Here is a 23,728-nt window from a genome sequence, read left to right on the forward strand (position 1 = left end):
CCAGAGCCGCGTCAGAAGTACAACAAAGAACACCGCTCCCCACGCTGAAGGAGAAGCTGAAAGCAGAGCGCCTCCTTCCGGGAGCGACTCCAGCAGACACTCCGAACTGGTACGAAGTCCTAGTACACGTCCCAGGTGTTTCAAGAGCACACGCCAATCACGCTGTTGCATACAAGCAATCTATATGTCACAGAATATATATGTATTAAAGTCGTATCACCTTCATTAACACATTGAAGGACAAGTGCATATGGGAGACAGACTAAAAGCATGCAACATAATAAATAGCACATTGTTTTTGTATTGGCGAAATTACACGACCCCGCAAAGGGTCGCCTGTATCACAGACCACGCGTTGCACAGGTAGCACTACATAGTGCTGAGTGCACATATGAATAAATAATATAGTGATCACTCTTTGTGCACATGCCATACTATATTACAAAAGAGTAAAAAAAAAAAGACAGCTAAGGCATTGCACACATGAAATAAACATATTTCTTTGAGGTTTTTATGCATGCGCTTTCGCCACCCTGTTATTCTTTCTGAACCCTTTGCTACCAATTGGAGACCAGGTATAAGTTAATTATTAGAGTAATTAGCTTAGATGCAATGGAAGGGAAATAACACCATAATATATAGTAGCAGCACTCAATTCATGTGTAGCATACAGATGTGACCGCAGGATAACTCCAGTTAAATGCTCTTCTGTGTGCTAAGTGGCGATCTACAGGTAACAAGTTTAAATCATCAGTCCATATTCAGGGTCAGTCAATTGAGTAATAGTAACTCGTGTTATTTGCTGTGCTTAGATGTTGATGAAGGTTAAGGGAAGTGCTACATTAAACAAGCACTGGTAAAGCCAGTGTGTCTTGCTTTTGGCTTTGTTAGTACCTTGTTTCTGCAGCAGTCCTTGCTCTTTCGGTATGGGAGCCCCTCCGTCTCTTTCTCTGCTGAATGATCGCAATATTGTCTTTCTGCTGCCCTTCAGACTCCAGTACTGGTGTCATCTTGGCTCTGCTTCTACTGATGCATCGTATTCCTCTCCCACAGAAGCCCATTCTATTCCAGTACTGGCACACACAGCTGTGATTTAGTACAGCAACCCAGCCCTGGATTAGTCCAGTGTTCCAGAATGTGTAGTATATTTCTTTGCTGCCCTTCAATTCTGCCCTGCAACAGCTCTAACTGTTCCAGTGCTGCACCCACATGCGGGTGCCTCTGCAGATGCACCTCAATGCTGTCCTGCTATCTTACTCGTGGTGTCAATATCTGGACCCAAATGGCTATTTGGATTCTTCTCCTTTCCCCCTGCAGTAGCACATGGTATTCCAGTTTTAGCCCACATCACAGCCTATATTTCTCAATCGTGTCCTTAAGCAGTTCTTTCAACTCCAGTCCTGTCAACAGCACAGCTCTTCCAATGCACCTCTATCCTGTTCTGCCGCAGCATTACTGTCCCAGTACTGGAGCCGACAGGGCAATACCTCTACTGATGCACCATTATCTTGTCCTGCGAGGGCAATTTTTAGGAGGTGATGAGAAAGTGGGACATTGATTCAGATCGCTTATATTTAACAATTTGCTGATGGCCTTTTTTTAACAGTACTTTTTGCATACCATCATGATCATGATAACATTTATGTAGTACTTACAGGATGTGGGCATGCATTTGAGCTCTGTGGAGCAGATTTATTTTTGGGTCTGGCCCAGAGATACCTTTAGCTGTCTCACCAGCACTTCAGTAATAAAACGAATTCTGAAGAAGAATTTGCAAAGCAGTAGGACTCGCATTACGGAAAGTTTGAGCTGTTGGCATTGCAAAAAAGAATGCAATGCCAATAGCTCAAACTTTCAGTAATGCAAGACCTAATGCATTGCAAATGCTTGTATTACCCAGTTACTTTTTATCTTCTTTGCAGCCTTGGCTGGCTCTGTGTGTGTGTGTGTGCGCGCGGCTGGCTCTGTGTGTATGTGTGTGTGTGCGGCTGGCTCTGTGTGTGTGTGTGTGCGGCTGACTGTGTGTGTGTGCGTGTGTGTGTGTGTGTGTGTGCGGCTGGCTGTGTGTGTGTGTGTGTGTGCGGCTGGCTGTGTGTGTGTGTGTGCGGCTGGCTCTGTGTGTGTGCGGCTGGCTCTGTATGTGTGTGCAGCTGGCTCTGTGTGTGTGTGTGTGTGCGGCTGGCTGTGTGTGCGTGTGGCTGGCTGTGTGTGCGTGTGGCTGGCTGTGTGTGTGTGGCTGGCTGTGTGTGTGTGTGCGGCTGGCTATGTGTGTGTGCGCGGCTGGCTGTGTGTGTGCGCGGCTGGCTCTGTGTGTGTGTGGCTGGCTCTGTGTGTGTGTGTGTGTGTGTGCACGGCTGGCTCTGTGTGTGCGGCTGGCTCTGTGTGTGTGTGTGTGTGTGTGTGTGTGGCTCTGTGTGTATATGTGGGTGCAAATGCAATAGGTCTCGCGTTTGCGAAAGATTAAGCTATTGGCATTGTAAATAACAATGACATTTATTTATCTGTTTTCAAAACCAAAAAAATTGTAATTTACAATGCCAATAGCTCTAACTTTTGCAAAGGCGAGACCGTTGCATTGTAAATGCTTGTTTCTACTGTTTTGTTTCATTTAGCCTTTCCCCAGCAAAAAAAAGTACATTTTATTGCTGTAGGCCAGTGTTTGTTACCCTATGGGGGGTCCACAAAACCTACTCAGGGGGCCTGCGACTGCTTAGGAAATTAAATACTAACAGATTTAATAAAGGTTTATGTAAATAAAGAAGCAAAATTAATCGACAATTGGAAATTCTAAGATGCTTTGTAAATGTGAAGGATTTTTGAGGCTACAAAATGTTAGTATTCTCAGATTATTTGGGAGTAGTACAAGTACATCAAACAGAATATATAGTATGGATGATGAGTAGCTTCAGTTGAATTTAGAAAAGCTCCAAACCTCCCATTAAAATGTTGACTTTTTGTTTACATTTCTTTGTCAATTGGATCAAATATACATTTTTTTGAGTACTTGTTTAAAGAAAGCTTATTTGTGTATTTTTGAGGATTGTTTTACAGTTCAAATTATCGAAAATGCTTAGAACCCGGACTTGGCCTTCTAGTCCTCCGATTCCAATAATGCGCTACTAAAGATCCTTGGGTTCCAGTCATGCTTAAGAGGAGGTCCACCAAAGTCAAAAGTTTAACCACCACTCCTATTCACCAGCTGAGTGATCTTGACAACAGGCATGAAACGAAAATAAGAAGCTGCTCAACAACAGGAAGAACATAATCTTATTTACCATGGTTGGCTAGTACACACTGCATTTTATTGACTTTTCTATTATATTCATTATTAAATTAATTTGGAGGGACTTAGTTAATTGTTGCCGACCATCTTGCATTAGACCTTTGCTTTACATTTTGTTGTGATACTTTGACTCTTGGACACAGTATAGTTATATGAATACTATTTTGTAGGTAGAATAAAATCTGAAAGTTTGCCCTTATGATTATATGTATATTTAGATGTTGGGCCTTACTACCATTTGCTGTGGCCGGTAACTTGCTAAACCCCGCCCATCAGGATTGCGATGAAGAAGGTAAACACATAAGGCCAGCCAATTGCCTCTAAGGAAGCTCTTTCCTGCTTCCAAATGTTGCATGTATGCCACCTGCTGCTAACGGGAATTGCGGGGTTTAGGATTCACTTCCCAATAGTGGGCCATTCCTATTTGTGTGAGCTTTTGTGTTTGCTCCAAGAACTTACTTTTTTTCTTAACTTGTCAAGATATCAGCATTTGGCTAAATCAGGCTGTTAAAGGAGCACGAGATCGCCAGGGCAATGCTGTCCAGAATGCCCACCTCCTCACTTTGTTCCATCGGCTTTGCAAGCTTTTGTTTTTTCGAATTCGACCCATATTTGTTTTTGATGGTGAAGCACCGGGGTTGAAGAAACGTACTTTGGTATGTATGTTTTTGATTTACTAACCGGTTCTTTTAGCTGATGCTTCTATGTCAAAATGTAGATACAAATATAAATGACTGCTGCGGTAGGGTTTATTGTTACAAAAAAAAACCAAGTTCCTGAATAATGTATCATTGAGTAAAAAAAATGAAGAAAAGAAAATCCTGATGCCAATCTTAGTTGTGCACAGCCAAACTCCATGCACAGCAATTGGTGGCTGCCCCCAGAGTGATGAAGCCCTAATGAGCACAACCAAAGGCACTGTGTAGCAAGGGTGTTGACTGGAATCTTAAAGTTAGACGCAACCACCTTGCACAAGTACTTGTTAAGATGAGTTTGTCCTGCGGCAAAAGGTTGTGCAGCTTGTCTGGCCAAAGGCCAAGTATTGCGGCCCACTCCTATGCACAGCCAAAGACCCTGCACAGTAGGGATTGGTCGTAGGCCGGTCCCTGTGGCCAACCCCCACTGTGCATGTACGAAAGTAGTGTCTACGATTTTTTTTATTTTTTTTATTTTTTTAAATATTTTTTGTGTCCTCATACATGCCACCAGTCAATTGATACTCTGATTTAGCGCTCTTCAAGCCACTGACACAACCTTCCGTTACGGCCCTTGTGGTTATGGATAGCCTTTGAAGATTGCCCAGAGGTAGGATTGTTACCCGTCCAACTTCCTCTCGTACTGGTTCTTGCTGCGTAGGAAGGACAGGACCACAGAGCCTCTGGCATAATCATTGGACTATTGGGATTATTTTTCGCTCCAGGTTTTTAGCATCGACCATAATTTAGCAGATTTTTCACCGCCGCATAAAGTATCTAATTTACTCACCCCCATGATGTTTTTGAGACAGTCTGCAAACGTCGGAGAGAGTGCCGACTTCCAAGCTTTACAAATCTCTCTTCTAGCAATCACTATTACATAAAAAATAAATTGTGATATGTGATTATTGGCAGCATAATTCAGAATTAGACCAAAGAATACCAATCTGGGGGTACATATAATTGGAAAAGATAATACCTCCTCCAGAAATTTACACACTTGCCCCCAATAGTTACTTATATTTGGGCAGTCTAAAAACATATGAATATCGTTTGCGTCCTGTGAATTACATCTGGGGCAAGAATACGAAGTTACTGACAACTTGGAAAGCTTAGCTGGAGTCCAATAAACTCTATACATTGTGTATAAATGATTTCTTCTTAAATTGGACGGTTTGATTGCTTTCTGAGATATCAAGAAGGAATCCGTCCACAACTTCTCCAAATTCTCCAAGTTATCAGTAATCGAGACCGTACTAAGATCCCATAACCTGGTAATTTCCAGCTCCAGATTATCTTTGTAATCTAATAAAATTTTGTAGCACTTGGCAGTCTCTCCCTTCTTACCACTACAGTTACTAATGAATCTCAAAAACAGATTTTCATCATCAGTACCCCAATATTGGGTTCCCCACCAGGCGGAAAGTTGATAAAATTTAAATCTCGTAAGAGTGCCGCCAGTTATGCCTACCAAAAAGTCCCAATTTAAACCTCTTGATACATTGCTTAAATCGCCCCATCTGAAAAGACCAGTTCTCTTCAGGGGAAGGGCCAATTGGTCAGTTAAACATTCAGGGGTGCCGGGGGAATCCCAAATCGGGGCATATGAATGGTAGTAGGGAATATGGAGTACCTTGCAGCTCTGTGTCCAATAATATAGAGCGGCTTTCAAAAGCTTTAGTCTAACCTTTTTGAAGAACTTTTTATCCCCAAATTTAAACAAAAAAAAATCTGCATCGTATGGTAGATCTTGCAGCATTGCCTGAAACAGCAAACTGTTGGAAGTTGAGTCCAATTTATTGGCTAATAACCTAAAATTTTTAAGTTGAAAGGCGTAACAATAAAATAATAAGTCTGGAAGAGATAGTCCGCCTACTTTCAATCCTCTCCTCAACTTCTTCCAGGCTATCCTTGGAGTCTTAGTTGCCCAAATAAAAGATCCTATCCTGCTTTGTAGATTCATAATATCTTTTTTATTAAATATTAAAGGAATAGAATTAAACAAAAATGTCACCTTTGGTAATATAATCATTTTAACCAAATTAACTCTACCATAAATATTGAAAGGAAGTGCATTCCACCTAGACAAAAGTCTTTTAATCTCTTTTATTACCTCTTCCCAACTAGTATTAGGAATTTCCTCCAATTTCTGGGTTAAGTAGACACCTAAATATCTCATCTTTGGTTTAGCTTCTGGAATAGGAACTGGGATATTCCAACACATGACCTCAGTTTTATCCCGATTGATAGAATAACCAGAAACAGTACCAAAGTCCTCAGCTAGGCTAAATAATCTTGGGATTGCTACTAGTGGATTGGAAGTATACAGGAGAACATCATCTGCATATAGTGCAGTCCTTATAGATAGTTCTCCAATACTGAAAGAGGAAATTATGGGATCTTGCCTTAAAACACAAACAAAGGGCTCGATATATATGTCAAACAATAATGGAGACAGGGGACATCCCTGTCTTGTCCCTCTGCAGACATTCAACCACTCTGACAGGCCCCCATTCACCAAAATCTTAGCTCTCGGGCCCCTATATAAGGTTTCGATGCCTTTAATGTAAATCTCAGGAAAGCCAAATTTCTTCATCACTCTCCATAGATAAGGCCAGTTCACTTGGTCGAAAGCTTTGGCAGCGTCTATTGCCACAATCGCAAGTGGCTTTTCCTTCTGGATTGCATAATCAATCGCGCCAATCACTTGAAATGTAAGTTCGTTCAGTTGTCGACCCGGAATAAATCCTCGCTGATCAGGATGAATAATAGTCTTTATAACCTTAGCCAACCTGCTTGCTAGTATGCCCGAGTAAATCTTTAGGTCAGAGTTCAAAAGTGAAATGGGTCGGTACGACCCTATTATTTCCGGGTCTTTATTCGGTTTTGCAATTCAAGAGATTGTAGCATCTGACCAGGAGGGCGGGATTTGTTTTCCCTGGATGAAAATATTGTTAAATAGTGCCTGTAGTGGGCCCAAGATTTCATCTATGTTGTCCTTATATGTCTCTATTGGCAGACCATCTGGGCCTGCTGCTTTGTTCCTTGCCATCTTTTTCACTTGCAATCTAATTTCCCCTTCCGTTATTTCCTTTACCAGAAAGGCTATATCTTCATTGCATAATTGTGGTAAGTATCCCAAAATCGCCAATTTTTCTAACTCATCCGTCGAGTTATTAATATTTTCTGAATAAAGTTCTTCGTAAAAAGATCTAGCTTCCTCCCTGATCTCACCATCTTCAGACAAGACAAGACCCGTTCCTCTTTGTTTTAACGTTTTGATGTTATTCCTGGTCCTCTCCGACCTGGCTTTCCAAGCTAGCAATGACCCACATTTTTCCCCATATTCGAAATTTCTTAGTTTGCTTATTTCCCATTTATCTCTAATTATTTTTTCATTTCTTAGCCTGAACTTTGTTTGTAACTCAGAAAGTTCTTTTTCCAATCTTGATATGCCAAGTTGATCATTAGGGATGGCGGAAAGAAGTTGCTGTTCTTTTAATTTAATCTCTCTAAGATCCTTGATATCCATTTCTTTTTTTAACTTTCTAGTCAGAGCCATTTGGGAACCATATATACCTCTTAATACAGATTTAAATGCGTCCCATATTATATTATCTGGGGCGGTATTGTGGTTAAACAGAAAGAAATCTAGTATATTCTCCTTGACTTTTGTCTTATACTCTTCCTTTAACAAAATTGTCCTATCCAAAGTCCACCTATATTCTGAAGAGTTCTTTTGGAAATTAATGTTTAACTCAACTATTGAGTGGTCAGACAGCCCGATTGGAATATAGGAAATGGATTTAATATCTGCAAGCAATGATCTATTAACCAGAAAGAAATCTATCCTAGAAAATTGGTGGTATTTTTTACTAAAAAAGGAAAACTCACTACGGGTGCCATGCTTAACTCTCTACACATCACATAGCAAATGCTCCTTCATAATATTTTTCAGGGCTAACATAGATTTCTTGGGGCATTTATATTTAGATTTAGAGGTGCGATCTACTGCGGGATCTAATAGTAAATTGAAGTCACCTCCTAATACAATGGGCATAGTATATTGCAACATATGATTTTCTAGTTTCTGTAAAAAAACATGGATTATCATCATTTGGGCCATAATAAACCCCACATAGAAATTTAACTGCACTGATTGAAACAACTGCGACCAACCACCTGCCTGTTTGATCTGTGGCCCAATCATGCATAACAATTCCTTTATTTGCACAAATTATTATTGCTACCCCTCTCGTATTACCTGGTTGTTTAGAACAAAAAACATCTTGAACCCATTTGCTCTTATTAAAACATTTTCTACAATCTTCTGCTTCTAAATGGGTCTCTTGTAGGAAAATCAAGGAGGCCCCTTTACTCTCCAAAAAATGAAGAACATTTAATTGTTTTTTTCGATTTCCTAAACCGTTCAAATTCCAGGAAAGGATTTTAGTTTGTCTAACTTGAGACATAACAGAATTTTAAACTATAAATTGTGGCTTGTCTCGAGCGTATATATTGACACTTAAATTTAAAAGAAAAGAAGAAATAATATTTTGTGGCACATGAGGACTTTTTTAACTGCTTTTTTCCCCTAACCCTGGTGAACCTACCCCCCCCACCCCCCCGGGGAACCCTCCCTTCCTGATTGGCGAAAATACGCCCTAAGAGGCCCCGAACCACTGATGCCCTCCCCATTAAGAAAGAAATATCGGTCTCTTTATCCCTATCTATACCTGTTTTTATTTATTGACCTGAAGTTCTCCCCTCATATTTTTTTTTTTTTTTCCCGCCTACTTTTCTAAATCTCCCCTCACCACACCTCACCATACCACACTGATTATTTTTCATAATTATTATTGCTCTTTTTTTTTTTTTTTTTTTTCCCCCCTCAAAAACTTTATCAGTCACTCCTCAGCATGTTATGTTTTTTTTTTTTTTTTTTTTTTTTTACTCTCACTCTCATCTCTCATCCATTTTAAACTCAATTGAAATCGGGCAAATAATAGGAGGTATAATAGGAGGTATAGTAGATTCCCCAATGGACATCCTAGATACATTCTATTCCTCCACTCTATTCCTCCTGTTCTTCCGATTCTTTCATCTTAGTCAAAACTGCGTCAGCTTCCTCAGGAAAATGGCAGGTGTACATTTTATTGTTCCACATAATTTTGAGGAGCGCTGGGAATTTCATTTGAACCTGTGCACCATAAGAACGTAAGTCTGGCATCCTAGAGCCTAATTCCCACTGTCTTTGAGCAGTTTTGCTTCCTATATCCGATCTGATGTGGTAGGGATTAGCACGAAAATGTAAGGAGGTACGAGATAAACACCTAGTGAGAATCAACTCTTTTATGCTGTAAGTCTGAAAATATACCAAGATCTTCCTAGGCGCTTTTCGATCTGGATGTAACTTAAATGGATCTCTATGAACCCGCTGAATCTCAGCTTCCAGGTTGATGTCCGGTCTGTCTTTAAGAATATCTTCCCGCAATAATCTACAAACAAACCCCTTGATATCTTCCACTTCTGCCCCTTCCGGTATTTTTAAGATCCTCAGGTTATTACGTCGTTGTTGAGTTTCTAACCTCTCCAGATCCATTGTTAGAATTCGATTCCGAGATTTTAAGGCAGCAATGTCCTTAGAGTTATTTTTTGAGGATTCTGTGAGTACTGATACTTTCCCCTCTAGAGTACTTGTTCTAACACTAATACCCTCAATTTTGGCCTCCAGGAGGTCAAATCTATCATGCAGTCCTTTCTGATTCTTTTCAGAAATCTCAAATCTTTCCAACAGATCACCTCTGAGTGAATGAAGTAAAAAGCCCAAGCTCTTCTCTGTCTCAGCACTACCTCCACGACCATTCATCTCCTCGTTTGAGGGTGAGAAGAGACCATCATTTTCTAGACCCGATGTATGGGCTATATGGGGGACTGCCAGAAAAGATTGGGATGCTGTATTCTGAGGCATTTGATGTATGTCAGTATCTTCCGAGGAAGGTTGTACTGGAACCTCTCTTTCAGCTGCCTCAGGTACCTCTGTAGAATTAGCTAAATTCAAAGTTGTGTATTTATTACTCAGAGAAAAAATAGCTAAAACAGGGGAAGGGGAAGCTGTGGTCAAGTTCATACTCTCGGTAAGATTTCCAACGGGCTTCGCTAGCCCATGCTGGTTACTTGTCTCTCTTTCCTCTATAATATTAGTCTCAATATTTGCCTCAATGTTGTTTGCCCCCGATGACACTGCTTGCTCCATAATTTTGAAATAGCTTTTGAGTGAAGGAGTCCCTTTCGCAGTTTGGGTCAGTTTTAAACCTTTAGTCTTCCCCCTTCGTGCCCCTCCTCTCTTACTTTGCTTACAGGGTGAAATGGGAACCAGACCACTACTTCCACCCTCGCACAAATCAGCTGTATTTAAAACCCCCTTCTTCTTTAGTTCATGCTTTGAGCGCAGCTGGTAGCGATTCCTAGCCACACTTCTTTTTTCGCTATTACCGCTGGCCGGAACAGTCTCTTTAGAGGGCAACTCGGACAGCTCGGGTAGTTTAGGAGAGCCAACTTTCAATTTGCCACTAGATGCAGCCTGTAAATCAGGGAAATCGCGCTGGAACTGAAGATTAGACGCAGCTTTATCTGCCTCCATGCATTCAATCAAATCAGCACAAGCAGAAGACACTAAGACTACAGAGGGGACACGGCGTGCAAATACTGCTGCCCGATACCAGAAGGCTGCTCTTGAGCGCAGCCAAGCATTGTTACAGCTTACCCGGACTCCGGTGTATTGCTCTACTTGCGTTTGACTGTTGTCGTGTGTCTTGCCGTGTCCTGTCTCCCTCAGCTCCCAATTCCCTTCGTGTCTTTTCAGCCGATGCAGCTGCCCCGTTCTAGGCTCCTCCGCGTACCTCCGAACGAATTCTAGCTCTCGGTCCTCCCCTCTCATTCCAATGGAGTGGGTCCTAGCGCCGACAGCTTCTCTCCGCAGCCCTTGCTCGGTGGTTTTTACAAACCACGACCGCTGACAAAAAAGGAGAGAAAGCTCAACAATAATGGAATATATCACTAATCATATCGTACTCCGTATCTCACCATAAGAAAATCCGCACTCTGCCGTCCAGAAAACAGGATACGAGACCTGCCGGAAAAAGCTCTATAGGGCTTAGGAACGGAGCCTCACAGCAGCCGTTAGCCTGCCGCCGCCATGGAAAGTAGTGCCTACGATTGGTTGGGTGGTATATGATAAAAAAAAACGCGTAGAAAACGAAATTTAAAGTGGTTATATTTGGTTTTGGTTATAACACTTCAATTTATGTTTAAAAGAAATCTCGGAAATTCACCTAAAACCAGTTAAACCGCAGTTATGGTTATAAATATATATATGTTATGTTTTTGTGCTTTAATTGCACAAAATACAGTGGTATAAAAAACCCATTTATACAGGGAACCGTGAAATATGGGACATGTGTCATAGTTGCATATGACATACAAATTTCATTATGACGACAGCCCCCTAATCACTATGCAAACCTTAAAAATTGCCAGGGCACCTAGGATTATGCAGCATGGAGGACCAAATTATCCAGCAAGGTTCTCCAAATTTTGCAGTAATATTCTGTAGTAGTAATCGTTGATAATGCAGTGACGGCCTCCATTGTTTTATTAACAGTTTACTCAAAGGTAGGCAAGCCCTAACGATCCATACCACTATCAGTGCCTAGTGTCAGTTGAACCTTGGAAAAAACGGTATTTTCCAACCAACTGCCCCAAAATAAGTATATAATATTAAAGATGCTTAATGCTTACCATGCGTTATATGATCCTATATTGCCATCTCTGGGTTTGGGTAACATTTTCAAACCAATGAGCAGTTGGCCTCATGGTTTATGATGACACCAGAACTCCTCAATGGCAATATTGGACAATATTTCACAGGTACCTGTTATTTTTCTCTCATTCTCCCCCCTCACTCTCCCACTACACTCCCCACTCCGTATAAACGCCTGCTGGCAATTTCCATATTTCAGTTAAGTTATGGCACTACATTGCATAATTACTTCTGCAGTTTAAACAATAAAAACAAGAACTAGCTTTTCCTCCTCAGAAGATCAGAAGAAAAATGACGGCAGCAATTTTATTTTTTCATGCTATAGGTCCATACAGGAAAGCTACAATCTCTGCACTGGTTTCAACACATTCTGAGCTACAACACTTTTTAAATCTGATTGTAAACTAATTCTGATATGTGTGTTTATTTTCCCACTACATATTGTGCTTATGCTCGTCTTGTTTGCAACCATACTATCTCTTTTCTATAAGAGTAATCATTCCATCAAAATTCTTTATTCGGCTCTATTGAGCCATAAAAGTCACAGCGAAAGAAATAAGTACAATATAATACACTGTTAACATTTTTAAAAGTCTTTGTTAAAATCACTAAAATCAAGTAAAGATAAGAAAGCAGCAATATGCAGGTAAACTCTCATTATTTGGTTCCTATCTCCAGAGCAAATAAAATGTAATTTAAGACGGCATAGATAACTGTTTCCTTTTCCTAACAGTGCAAATGGGCAAAAGCAACTACATGACATCTAGATTCTAATGCTCTTAGTACCAGGTGAAGGAACTGCCTTCTTTGTGTAGTATAAAATGTGAAAAATAGCAAAGGTGCTAGAGCTTCACAATGACGGGGGAGGTATGGAAACCATGTGCCATTAGTAGAAAAGACTAACAGAAAATGGAACCTTGTCAACAGAAACGTCTGTCTCTCATTTACAATTACCTGTAATTAAAGTGCTGGATGTGCAGGTAGTTCCCGTGAGATCTCGCCCATCCCATCATATCTAGCCTCTGGCCGTGCTCTTTGAATATATTGATTGTAGAGCACTTTGGTTTGACTTCGAGGGAAACTGAATGAACTTCCAGGATTGTGGTAGAATGCTGGAGTGCCCAGCCTTTCAAAACTAGTCTTAATGTATTTGAGCCATGGAATATCTAGACAGTAATCCAGATTCATACCGTTGAGTAAAATGGTTCTACAAAGTTGGGCTTCTAGATTTTTCCAAATGCTATGCCATAGTAATAAGGGTTGTAGTTTAATATAGTCTTCTATATTGTTCAGCCAAGCCTCCACATGGCAAAAGGTTGTTAAAGTAGAATGTGAGACCGCCAGCAGCCTTCTTATACATTTATTTTCCACAATTTGTAGAGGTTTACAATTAGCATACCCTGGAGCAAGATAACAAGGATGTAAGCGATTTGTGGAAAGGGTGGTGATATGACTACTTATTAAAATGAATTAATACAGTCTGACACACATTAAAAGGATATTGCAAACCACCTTTAAAGGAACGTGCCCTTTGGTATTGTTTCCTCTTATCGCAGAACTCCTCTGTGTCCTTGCAGTATCCTTATAATGAGTGGGCATTTATTCCTTATATAAACCTTCATAGCTCATACTCTGCTGTTTTGTCAGAATCTTTGAAAGGGGTTTCACCTAGTGTGATGTGAGCTCATTGCATAGGACTATGTTATACATCTGGGGAGCAGGTGCGAGGAAACCTTTTCATCCTCCGATGCCAACACTTAGTTTGTCAGGACTGTACATTTCGCTTGCAGTGAGAAAGGTTTGTTCCTTATGGCAACAAGGAGAGGACATTGCTCTCTGAAGCCTCTCAGGAAAGAGCTTGTGTCTTTTTAGTGTTGGTTTTGCTACAGTGGATAAAACTGGAGATTTGGAACTGTCTTCAAGGGCTGTAGCTGCTAGTAGGAACGGTGTCATACTGCTGGCACCAGAAGAGAAACTGCCAGTGCCAACTAAAAGGCACACGCTTGGTCAGAGACCATGGCTTAACTCCCCCCCCCCCCCCCCCTTCATATCAGCACCTTGACCAGCTTGCCACGTAAAGGAGCTGTTACTAATGTTACTAATGCAACCTTGTTCCGTCGTGATGAAGCAACAGTGGGTGAAGCCTGTAACTATTGCAATATTAAGGCCTTTTTAGGTAGATACTGACTCATCTCGCCCCTTTGCTCCCTCCCCCCAGTCAATATCTACCTTGAAGTATCTTCCTCAACACAATATGGCTTAGGTTTGTTACTGTAGTTTTCTGTTGTACTGACATTGAGGGGAAATAAGTATAATTTAGAAGTTTTCTGGTAACTGAGGTTATTAGACAAACCTGTCAGTTTTGTCACTGACATTAAGGTAATGTGTATAAATCCTGTGATGAAATAAAACATTGCTTTATCTTGGTCAGGCAATTAGAAGACAAAGAAAGAATGCTGCAACTGAAGATTCCACTAAAACTACAGAGAAACTACTAAAAACCTTCCTGAAGCGGCAAGCTATAAAGGCTGTCTTGACAGGGAAAAGGCAAGAGTTTGAAAATATCTTCTTGAAAATGATTTTGTGTTTTAGGCATCTGCTTATGTCTCTTTCTTATGTTTTGAATGTTGTCTTGTGAAGTGATGACAACTTGCCAAGTCTCTCTCGTGTTCGGAGGGAAGAGGTGGATGATATCTACTTACTACCTGCTTTGGAAGAGAATGAAAAAAAGAGGCAAGTACTGCAACCACTTTTTTTTATATATGAGATCCATGTTTAACATGTGAGTGCTCTTGCTTTAGCACCTCTTTACAAAAGGTAGGTCTTCTAAAGATGTGCTTGGAATTAAATTGTCATTGGTATGTTTATCATTTAGGTAATTTGTCTTTCAAAACAGATAATCTAATTCGATCTTGGCCCTGTGTTGCCTTTTCTGAGCAAATGTATTCAGTTGCTACACTTTCTGTTATGAGTAAGTCTTAGGTTAACCCTTGTAAGGTAGAGTCAGATGCATATCACAAGGATAAATTGCATTCAAATTTCCTTCATAAGGAGTACTTTTACAAGGCTTCTGCTGAATCATTTTGACGTGGTTCATGGGACCAACCAAATTATGCTAAGATCTGAGCAGTTTCATGCTTCCAGTGCATCTCTTGTGGATAGACCGGGTTAGTGCAGTCAGTCATGCGCCTCTAGACTCTGCCCCTCCACTGTCAAACCCTGTGATCCCCGATAGCTTCGGGTGGACTTAAACTACTTTCTCTAAATATCAGAGGCCTGAACGCCCCGAACAAACACAAGCAACTGTGGCACTGTATGCTGCAGTAAGACCCAGACGTCTTGATGCTCCAAGAGACCCATCTGCTCATGGCTGCCCTCCATCGCATGGCGCACCCCAGATGTCCTAGGAGTTACTGGGCCTATACCACCTCTAAGACTCTGGACGTGGGTATTCTCTGCAAGGCCTCCTTTTACACCACTGTAATCAAAGCGACACGAGATAGGGAGGGCCGCTCTGTGGCTCTTCAGTTACAACGAGGGCGCCAGTCACTCACATTGCTCAACATAATACGCCCCCAACACCTCCCAAGATACCTTTATTAGGCGTACCCTGCAGGAGTAACTGGGGTAGGTACAAGGCGATGTCATCGCTGTGGGGATTTTAACTTGGTGTGGGACCCCTCCCTTGACAGAAGTAGGATTTAGGGGCATCTCCTTTGGAGGGCAGGAGCACAAGATCAGCCTGTTTGCCAATGACCACATTCTCGCCCTTGCTCAGCCCCTGGTCTCTCTCCCCACTGTCATAGATGACCTGCAGACCTTTGCAGCTATCTCTGGCTTTAAAGTCAATATGACTAAGTCATTGGTTCTCAATCTTACTCTCCCAGCTGCCGAGGATGGGGCATTACTGGCCTCCACCCCCTTCCAATGGTCGTCTGACTCTGTCAAGTACCTGGGTCTTTATATTACCCCTAAACCTGCCACGTGGTCTCTTGTTAACTGGTTCCCCCTTATTTGTGCGATCCTGGCAGACTTGCAGGGGTAGAAACCACTTTACATCTCCTGATTGGGGCCTATTATTGCTATTAAATATACTACCCAGGTCCTTAACGTCTTTCAGCCGCTGCTCACGTCAATCCCGCAAGAGGTTATCCAAAGTCTACAGAAACACTTGTGCACTTTCATATGGAACGGTAAGCTCCCTGTATCGCTCACTCTTTATTAATGCAATCCCGCGACAGGGGTGGAATGGCGTGCCCAAAACTTTTGGAATACTACTGGGTAGCACACCTGAGATACATTTCCGAGTGGGTGGTGCGTGAGAGTGAGAAGCACTGGGTCCACATGGTCCGGGCCGTGGCGTGCCAGCCACTGTGGGACCTTGCTTGGTTGCCCAAGCAAGCATGCCCTCCCAGTGCTTATGTTTGGGCCCGACCACTACGGTGTTGGAGATCTGGGACAGAATTGCGGTGAAGAGGGGTCTCCCCTCTATCCCCTCCCCAACACACCCTTAGCGCTTAACCCGGCCTTCCCACCTGGGCCCGCCGCCTCTTGCTTTGCACGGCTGGACCGAGGGGGACTGCCGGACACTTAGCGACTTGTTCAGGGGAGATGCCATCAAGTCTTTTGAAATGTGTAAGACTGAGTTTGCCCTTCCTGCAGCTGCCCGCACCAGTACCTTCAACTGTGACACTGGGCAACTCAAGCCAAGACACATGCAGCAGCAACACGTCTTCTTGCCCCCTTCAAGAAGCTAGTCCGTAACTTTGAAGGCTCAAAGAGGCTGATGTCCAAACCCTATCAGGTGCTCCAGCACTCCACTCCAGCCGCTATGCATACCTACCAGGCAGCGTGGCTAGGTGATGTCTCTGGGGGAATCTCTACTAAACAATGGGAAACATTATGGCAAGATATCCCCCAAACATACCTCAGTTTGGTGGCACGCAAAACTGCATACAAATTAATGTTCCGATGGTATCCCATGCCCACTTGTCTAGCGAGTATCTACCACACGATCTCTGACGAGTGCTGGCACTGCGGGCAGAGGGGTGGTACTCTCTGTCCTATTTAGTGGTCCTGCAGGGTAATCTCAACTTTCTGGAAGGAGGTCCTGGGACACATTAAGGGGATTTTGGGCTTGTCCTTTGCTAACCCCTGCACGTGCTTTATTACCGCATAGCTTGCGCTTGGAGGCAGAGGTTGCCCCCCACCCCCCTCCGTGACGTAGTGCTTTGTCAGGGTTTTGCATCTGTTAGCAATGGAGCGGCTGTCGCACACCCTGGCGAACAGCGACAAGAAGTTTCAGCGGGCATGGCAGCCCCTCATACATTATCTCACACTTATAGAATTCACATGTTTTAACCCCCCTAAACTTAGAGCGCTACAACTTTTCGGGCCCAAGTGACCTTCGACCTCTCGCGGCTGCCTAAAGACCTCTCTACCGGGTGGAGGATGCCAGTGCCCTGCTCCCCCTGCTGCTTGCAGCGAGACCCCACACTTCGCCGCTGTCGCACAGATGCTGGCCTGCAGGAAGTTAATCTACTTGGTTTGATGATTTCCCCTAGTTTTTCCCTCATGTCGCCTTTCGATGCCACATCATACAAGGCTCTACAGCTACCACTTTCACAACATTAGATATACCCTCATGGCCGGGTCCCAGTCGAGGACACAGCCCCTGAGACTTACTATTATGAGCCACAGGCGGTCAGGGGGTCCTTTACGCTTCCCTTCTCAGTAGCGGCGAGGGAGCTTGGATTGTATAATATTCGCTGATCCCCCTGGCACAATGTTTGTGTTGCTACATTCGCTATGTTAACGCGGCCGGTCCAAAGGGGTTGTAGGCGTCATGCTGTGTAACGCTTGTACTGCCTTCTTGGACTAGTCATTCTTGGACATATAGCCGGCCCGACAGGGGTTGTAGGCGATGCGCACTGTATGTCATACCGCTTGTCTCCCTGTTATCAATAAAAAATGTAATTTAAAAAAAAATGCAAAAAAGAAAAAACCTTTTCACAAAGCTCCAGTTTAGGGTACTCTGTAGAAATGGGTTCCAACCAGATGGGCATTCAGTACCTCTCACATGTAGTCTGCTGTGTCTAGTGAATACAAAGGTGAAATCGGACTTGTGCATCAGCTAACAGCAGGAGGATTTTTTTCACATGCTTGTAATAATTCATGGAAATTCTTAACTGTGAACAGGGACTTGACACCCTTTTCCCTCTTTTTACTTGTAAAATGTTGTAGCTCGGACGAGGAAGAAGAGAAAGAATGGGAGGAAAGAATGACCCAGAGGCAGCTATTGCAGGTAAGGTCACTGGGCAGATATAATAGTTCAGGGCTTTGCTATTCAGCTTCTCAAACCGTTAATTTTAATGTGTCAACATGTTTATAAGGGCATGGTCTACCACTATGCATTCATTCTATTGCCTTTGCATTTAAACATTACCATACTGGCAGCGCTTTCAAGTTCATTAAACATTTGATAACAGCACAAAGGTCTTGCTGCATGTTCTAATACAGTGGTTCCCAAACGTTTGACCCCCAAGCAATTTGTACTATTTAAATTTCAAACATTAAAACAGTAATTTGCATAAAATACACAGACAAATGCACACCAAACAAGTACTCTCATTTCTAAAGATTTTATTATTTGATATTGAAAGAAATTGCAAATACCTACAAATTTTAATTGGAAGAGAAGGTTGGTGCTGCATCTCGGCGACTAACTTTTCAATGTTTGGTTTTATTTAGTGGTACAAGTCTCCTGCTACTGCAAGGGCCCGGCTGGAAACCCAAAGCAGCCCCGGCAAATGTTGTCAGACCAGTCCCCGTATGGTGCATACCAAGTGCAGCGAGTGAGCCTGACCACTACAAAGGGGCCTATGGGAGGGGCTCCCCCCCCCAAGAAAATTAGGGGAAAATGGTGCATTCTACAACACATTTGTCATTATATATTGAGGTATATAAGCCTTTAAAGTTTGTAAATGATGATCTTACTGGCACTAGGATATGGCAATCTTTATTGGGGCTCTTCAATGATTTCCTCCCTATCCCCTTCCAACAGTGCCCCCTATTTCTCCATTGCCCCTTTGTAACATGTATTTCATTTGTTTTATAGCACCTCTCACTGGTGTAGGAGCACTCTAAATCACACACATACAGAGATAACGAATCGTGTGTAAATCAGTGTATAGAAAATGTTACATAAGGCAGAGGGGTTTACTAGGTGAAGGATTCACATGTCATCCATACTGGTAGGCATTTGTGAAGAGTGCTTGCTCTGGAGAAGTACACACTCTGGATTCAGAACATAACACAGTGGTTAGAGTTGACTTTAATAATGAGAATGTATTTGTACCCCAAAAAATATATTTTAGCAATATCAGGATAATGAAATACTGGGAAAAAAATAACTTACTAACTTGTACCATGCAGTTTGCATGCAGCTCTTTGATGACAGTTCATAACTCACTGTGCTAGATTATGATTGTAACTCCTTAACTACACAGTAACAGCAAAATAACTGACAAAAGCAGTAACTCATTGAGCTATGCACATAAAATACAGTTTTTAGGTCTCGTCTATTATATTCCGCAAGGAATAAATAGACGAGAGTATTGGGGGCAAAATAAGGGCTAAACCATCGCGGATTTCGTCGAGTGCATGTGCTCGTGGACGCGCTTGCTGCCATTTGCTCCCTGACGCTCAGCATCACAGACTTCAAAGTAATCCCTTCTGCTCATCGCCCCCGCCACACCAGCCACGTCACAAACAACCATTTGTCTGTGCCTTCCGCCTCCCGTCACACTTCAAAGCTGCCGCTCCCCGCCCCTGCAACAGATTTCAAAACAATGTGCTCCCGCCCCCCCCCCCCCCACACTCTTGAAGCGCGACGCTGCCATCTGCCTGGCCTCTCCAGTCAAGCTTTCCAATGTCCCCATTATCACGTCCTTTGATACCAGATCGAAATAGTTACATTCAGTTCCAAAATCATCATACACAAAGCTGTCTACCTAATACTCCCGCCATGCTGGTGACTAAATTCTCATGGTACAGACCTGCCATGTGACTTCTGCAGACCAAATCCAGGCTCCCTGCCTTTGGTTACGGAATGGGGAGTTGTCTGCTGCTCCCACAATCTTGTATTATAATGTTTAGGAAAACTCTGAAGCCTGTGTTGTTTTTATCGTACTTCTTTAATTCAGAGTTTCTTTTAGTTAATGTTTACTGCAGAAAAGAAATTGGCTCAACAGCGCCAAGGTGCTTAAGCATAGGTGCGCACACAAATAAACTTAACATACCATAATGCAAAGAGGGAAGTAGTGGTGACCTGCTGACAGTGTGCACTGCCCCCCTGACGGTTTCGACTAATCCCAGGCAGTGAATGAAGCAGGCAAACCGTTGATAACTTTTATGGAAGTAACTTTGATGAATTTTGAAGCAGTTTAGTTGAGGCAGTTTCAGTATAAGTGCAGCTTTCTTTCTTTATTAAGTTCTAGGGTAGTCCGGAAAGCTCTACCTTCCCACCCAGGCTTTCTTCCAGCAACTGACATCGTTGGATGTTGCATTCTCCCTGACTTTGTATGCTTTGTTCTAACTCATAACCGCACCGTTGTCACACTCGTTACCTCTCCCACTTTCAGAATACGCCCAACACAAAACAAACCACAGGGAGGACATTCAAAAGCAGCCACAGGAAAACATTTAGCATTATGTGAATCTCTGCACTGACATATTGTAATTACACACGCCTGTATGTCAAGAGCAGAACTCCAAGGTGGACACAAATGGATAGAAAAGTAGTCATTGACTGCCCTCTTGTGGCCGCATCTCAAATATTCAGCAGTTGGCACGCTAAACTTCATTGCCTGCGTTCTATTTTGTAGGTTTTTATTTTTTTTATTTAATGCGATTTTATATAGCGCAAACTTTACCCGAAGGTGTCAGAGCGCTTTACATAAGAACCAGTTGCAAAACATAAGGACTTAGGATTACATGCGTTACATAAAAGATACACACAGAAAAAAAATGCAAATGTACAAGATGTAAAGTCACACAAAGAAGAGGCTGGTGATTATAGTTATCTCTATATACATAGGGAAGGGCTACGAATGGATATACTCTAAGAGTCACATAGGAATGGTAGAGAGTACAAAGGTCTACTACATATACTAGTGACTAGGGAACTTTACTTATGGAGCTTACTTTAGGTGTTTAAAGGGAGAAAGGGCATTTGACCACATTAATGGAAAGACAACGACGTTTACAGAGATAACAAACAGAAGGGAATCAAACGTGTTGATCAAAGACTCGCGCATGAAGTACAAGCTTTTGGGTTAGAGTATAAAGTACATTACATATAGATAGAACCAGGTGCCTGTTTTTTATGTATCAGATCATTGGTTGACATTTACATTGAAAATATGACTTAGGACGCCTAGCTCGAGGTCTATTTCTAATACGTACTTTAATATCTCATGAGCGCCATACTACAGAGATTCTCCCCCTCACCCTCAAACCCCCTCACCCTCATACCCCCTCACCCTCACACACACCCTCACCCACTCTCACCCTCACACCCTCCCCCCTCACACCCCCTCACCCTCACTCACCCTCACACCCCCTTACCCCCCTCACCCTCACACACCCCCTCACCCTCACACTCCCTCACCCTCACACCCCCTAACCCTAACACACCCTCACCCTCACGCACCCTCACCCTCACACACCCTCACCCACCCTCACCTTCATACACCCTCACCCACTCTCACCCTCATATACCCTCACCCTCATACACCCTCACCCCGTCACCCTCACCCCCGTCACCCTCACCCCCGTCACCCTCACCCCTGTCACCCTCACCCCCTGTCACCCTCACCCCGTCACCCTCCACCCTCACCCCCACTCACCCTCACATCCCCTCACCCTCACAACTCCTCACCCTTGCAACCCCTCACCCTCACACGCCCCTCACACTCCACACACTCACACACCTCCTCACCCCTCACCCTCCACACCCTCACACCCCCTCACACACCCTCACTCACCCTCACCAGCATAGCAAAACATAGAATAGCATAACAAAACACAGCATAGTAAAGCATAACAAAAATAGCATAGGATAGCAAAACATAGCATAGCATAACACAACAAAACATAGCATAGCAAAACACAGCATAGCATAGCATAACACAACAAAACATAGCATAACAAAACATAGCATAAGAAAACAAAGCATAGCATAACAAATCAAAGCATTGCATAGAAAAACATAGCAAAACAAAACATAGGATAGCAAAGCATAGCATAGCATAACAAATCAAAGCATAGGATAGCAAAACATAGGATAGTATACAGCATCACTCAGGGGCACCACAACATCACCATGCGCTACCACAACATCACTATGCGCTACCACAGAATCACTAAACGCCACAGCATCACTCGTTCACCATCACAACATCACTCCGCGCCACCACAGCATCAATCTGTGCAACCATTCAACAACAACTGGTTCAAATATGTTCTCTCAACGTGTCAAACTTTATTACAAATGTAACAAAACGATGTTAATATTTCACTTCTGTTCTTGGATTTTCGTCACAATAAAATACACCGAACATAATCTTCACAAAAGTTATTTACAAAGGTTTAAGCTATTGCCATTATAAATTACAATAACTTTTAAGTATTATTAAAAAAAATTAAAAGCCATTGTTATTTGTATTATCAATACATGTAAGGCACGTAAATACAACACATATTGCATTACAAATGCTATAGGTGTCACATTTGCGAAAGTTATCACTATTGGCATTGTAAATGACAACGCTATTAATTTCGCTATTTTCAAAAACAGAACAAAAATAAAAAAATTGTCATTTACAAAACCAATAGCTCAAACTTTCCTATTGCGAGACCTATTGCATTGCAAATGCTTGTTTTAAATGCATGGTACATGTTCTTTGAAGCAGGCATATTAAACCTCTGCGCTGCCTTAGATGAGTCAAAGCTGCCACTGGACAAAACTCCCATCTCTCTCCAGCATGTACATTAATCATCAGAGTTATCTTGACAGTTTTTTTGTTGCCCAAAAACTGTTAATTATACAAGGAACTCTGCAGTGCTTTTAAAACTGCTGCCTGTGAACCCCCTGGGAATGTGTCACAGACTCCTGGGGGTCCATCCGCAGACCAGACTTTGGGAACCACTGTTCTAGTACATACGCCAGCACTGCCTCAGTGGTAAACTGAACTGACACCTTATAATAACTGTTGCAGAACAACATGTCAGTTTTTGTAGCACAAGAGTACTAATGAATATTGTGTGACATGACATTAGCAGTTTTGCTGAACTTCACATTTACCATCAGACTCTAAAGTAGTCTCTTTAGGTAGCCCCAATTATGGTGATATCAATATTGTTGATGGTGCTATTTGTCCTAATTTAACATGAACCTATTTGTAAAAATCTTTTTTTTTCATTTCCCTTCAGAATGAAGAGAGGCTGTTTTGAAATCTCGTCCTGTGGTCACATACATGTACTGCTAATTAGCTGTCAGGCTATAGAGACCGAATATTTCACTCTAAGGCAGGGTTAGATCAAGGTTTGACATTACTTAAAACACACATATACGCTTGCGGTAGGATATTTTACGAATTGCCTAACTAGGACATTTAAATTATTTATGTAGCACCCCGTTAAATGAAGCTGGCAGGTATGTCATTACAACTCCAGGCTTTCGCAGCTTGTCAAAAAATGACAGTAGTTTTTTTCATTAACAGGAAGAATTCATCGAAAATCCTCACTCTGTGGACATTGAGTCTGAAGATTTCATGAACCTACCTCCAGAAGTAAAGCATGAAATTCTGACTGATCTGAAAGAATTAACAAAGCGAAGAAGAACAATATTTGAAACAATGCCAGAGG

The 23,728-nt window shown here is 42.4% G+C and overlaps 1 protein-coding gene across 6 annotated transcripts in view; it reads left to right on the plus strand.

Moving 5' to 3' along the window:
- Positions 1-23,728, plus strand: part of ERCC5 (ERCC excision repair 5, endonuclease) — a 235,201-nt gene that overhangs the window by 45,020 nt on the left and 166,453 nt on the right. For 3 of the 6 annotated variants that reach the window (XM_086934652.1, XM_086934653.1, XM_086934654.1), the window contains exons 3-7: positions 3,764-3,939; positions 14,232-14,347; positions 14,441-14,533; positions 18,044-18,104; positions 23,584-23,727. In XM_086934652.1, the coding sequence (XP_086790778.1) occupies positions 3,764-3,939; positions 14,232-14,347; positions 14,441-14,533; positions 18,044-18,104; positions 23,584-23,727 (590 nt within the window). The remainder of the gene's footprint in view (positions 1-3,763; positions 3,940-14,231; positions 14,348-14,440; positions 14,534-18,043; positions 18,105-23,583; position 23,728) is intronic. The other 3 variants (XM_086934655.1, XM_086934656.1, XM_086934657.1) reach the window with 1 other exon arrangement.

This window comes from Lissotriton vulgaris, chromosome 8, assembly GCF_964263255.1.
Source record: "Lissotriton vulgaris chromosome 8, aLisVul1.2, whole genome shotgun sequence".
NCBI lineage: Eukaryota > Metazoa > Chordata > Amphibia > Caudata > Salamandridae > Lissotriton > Lissotriton vulgaris.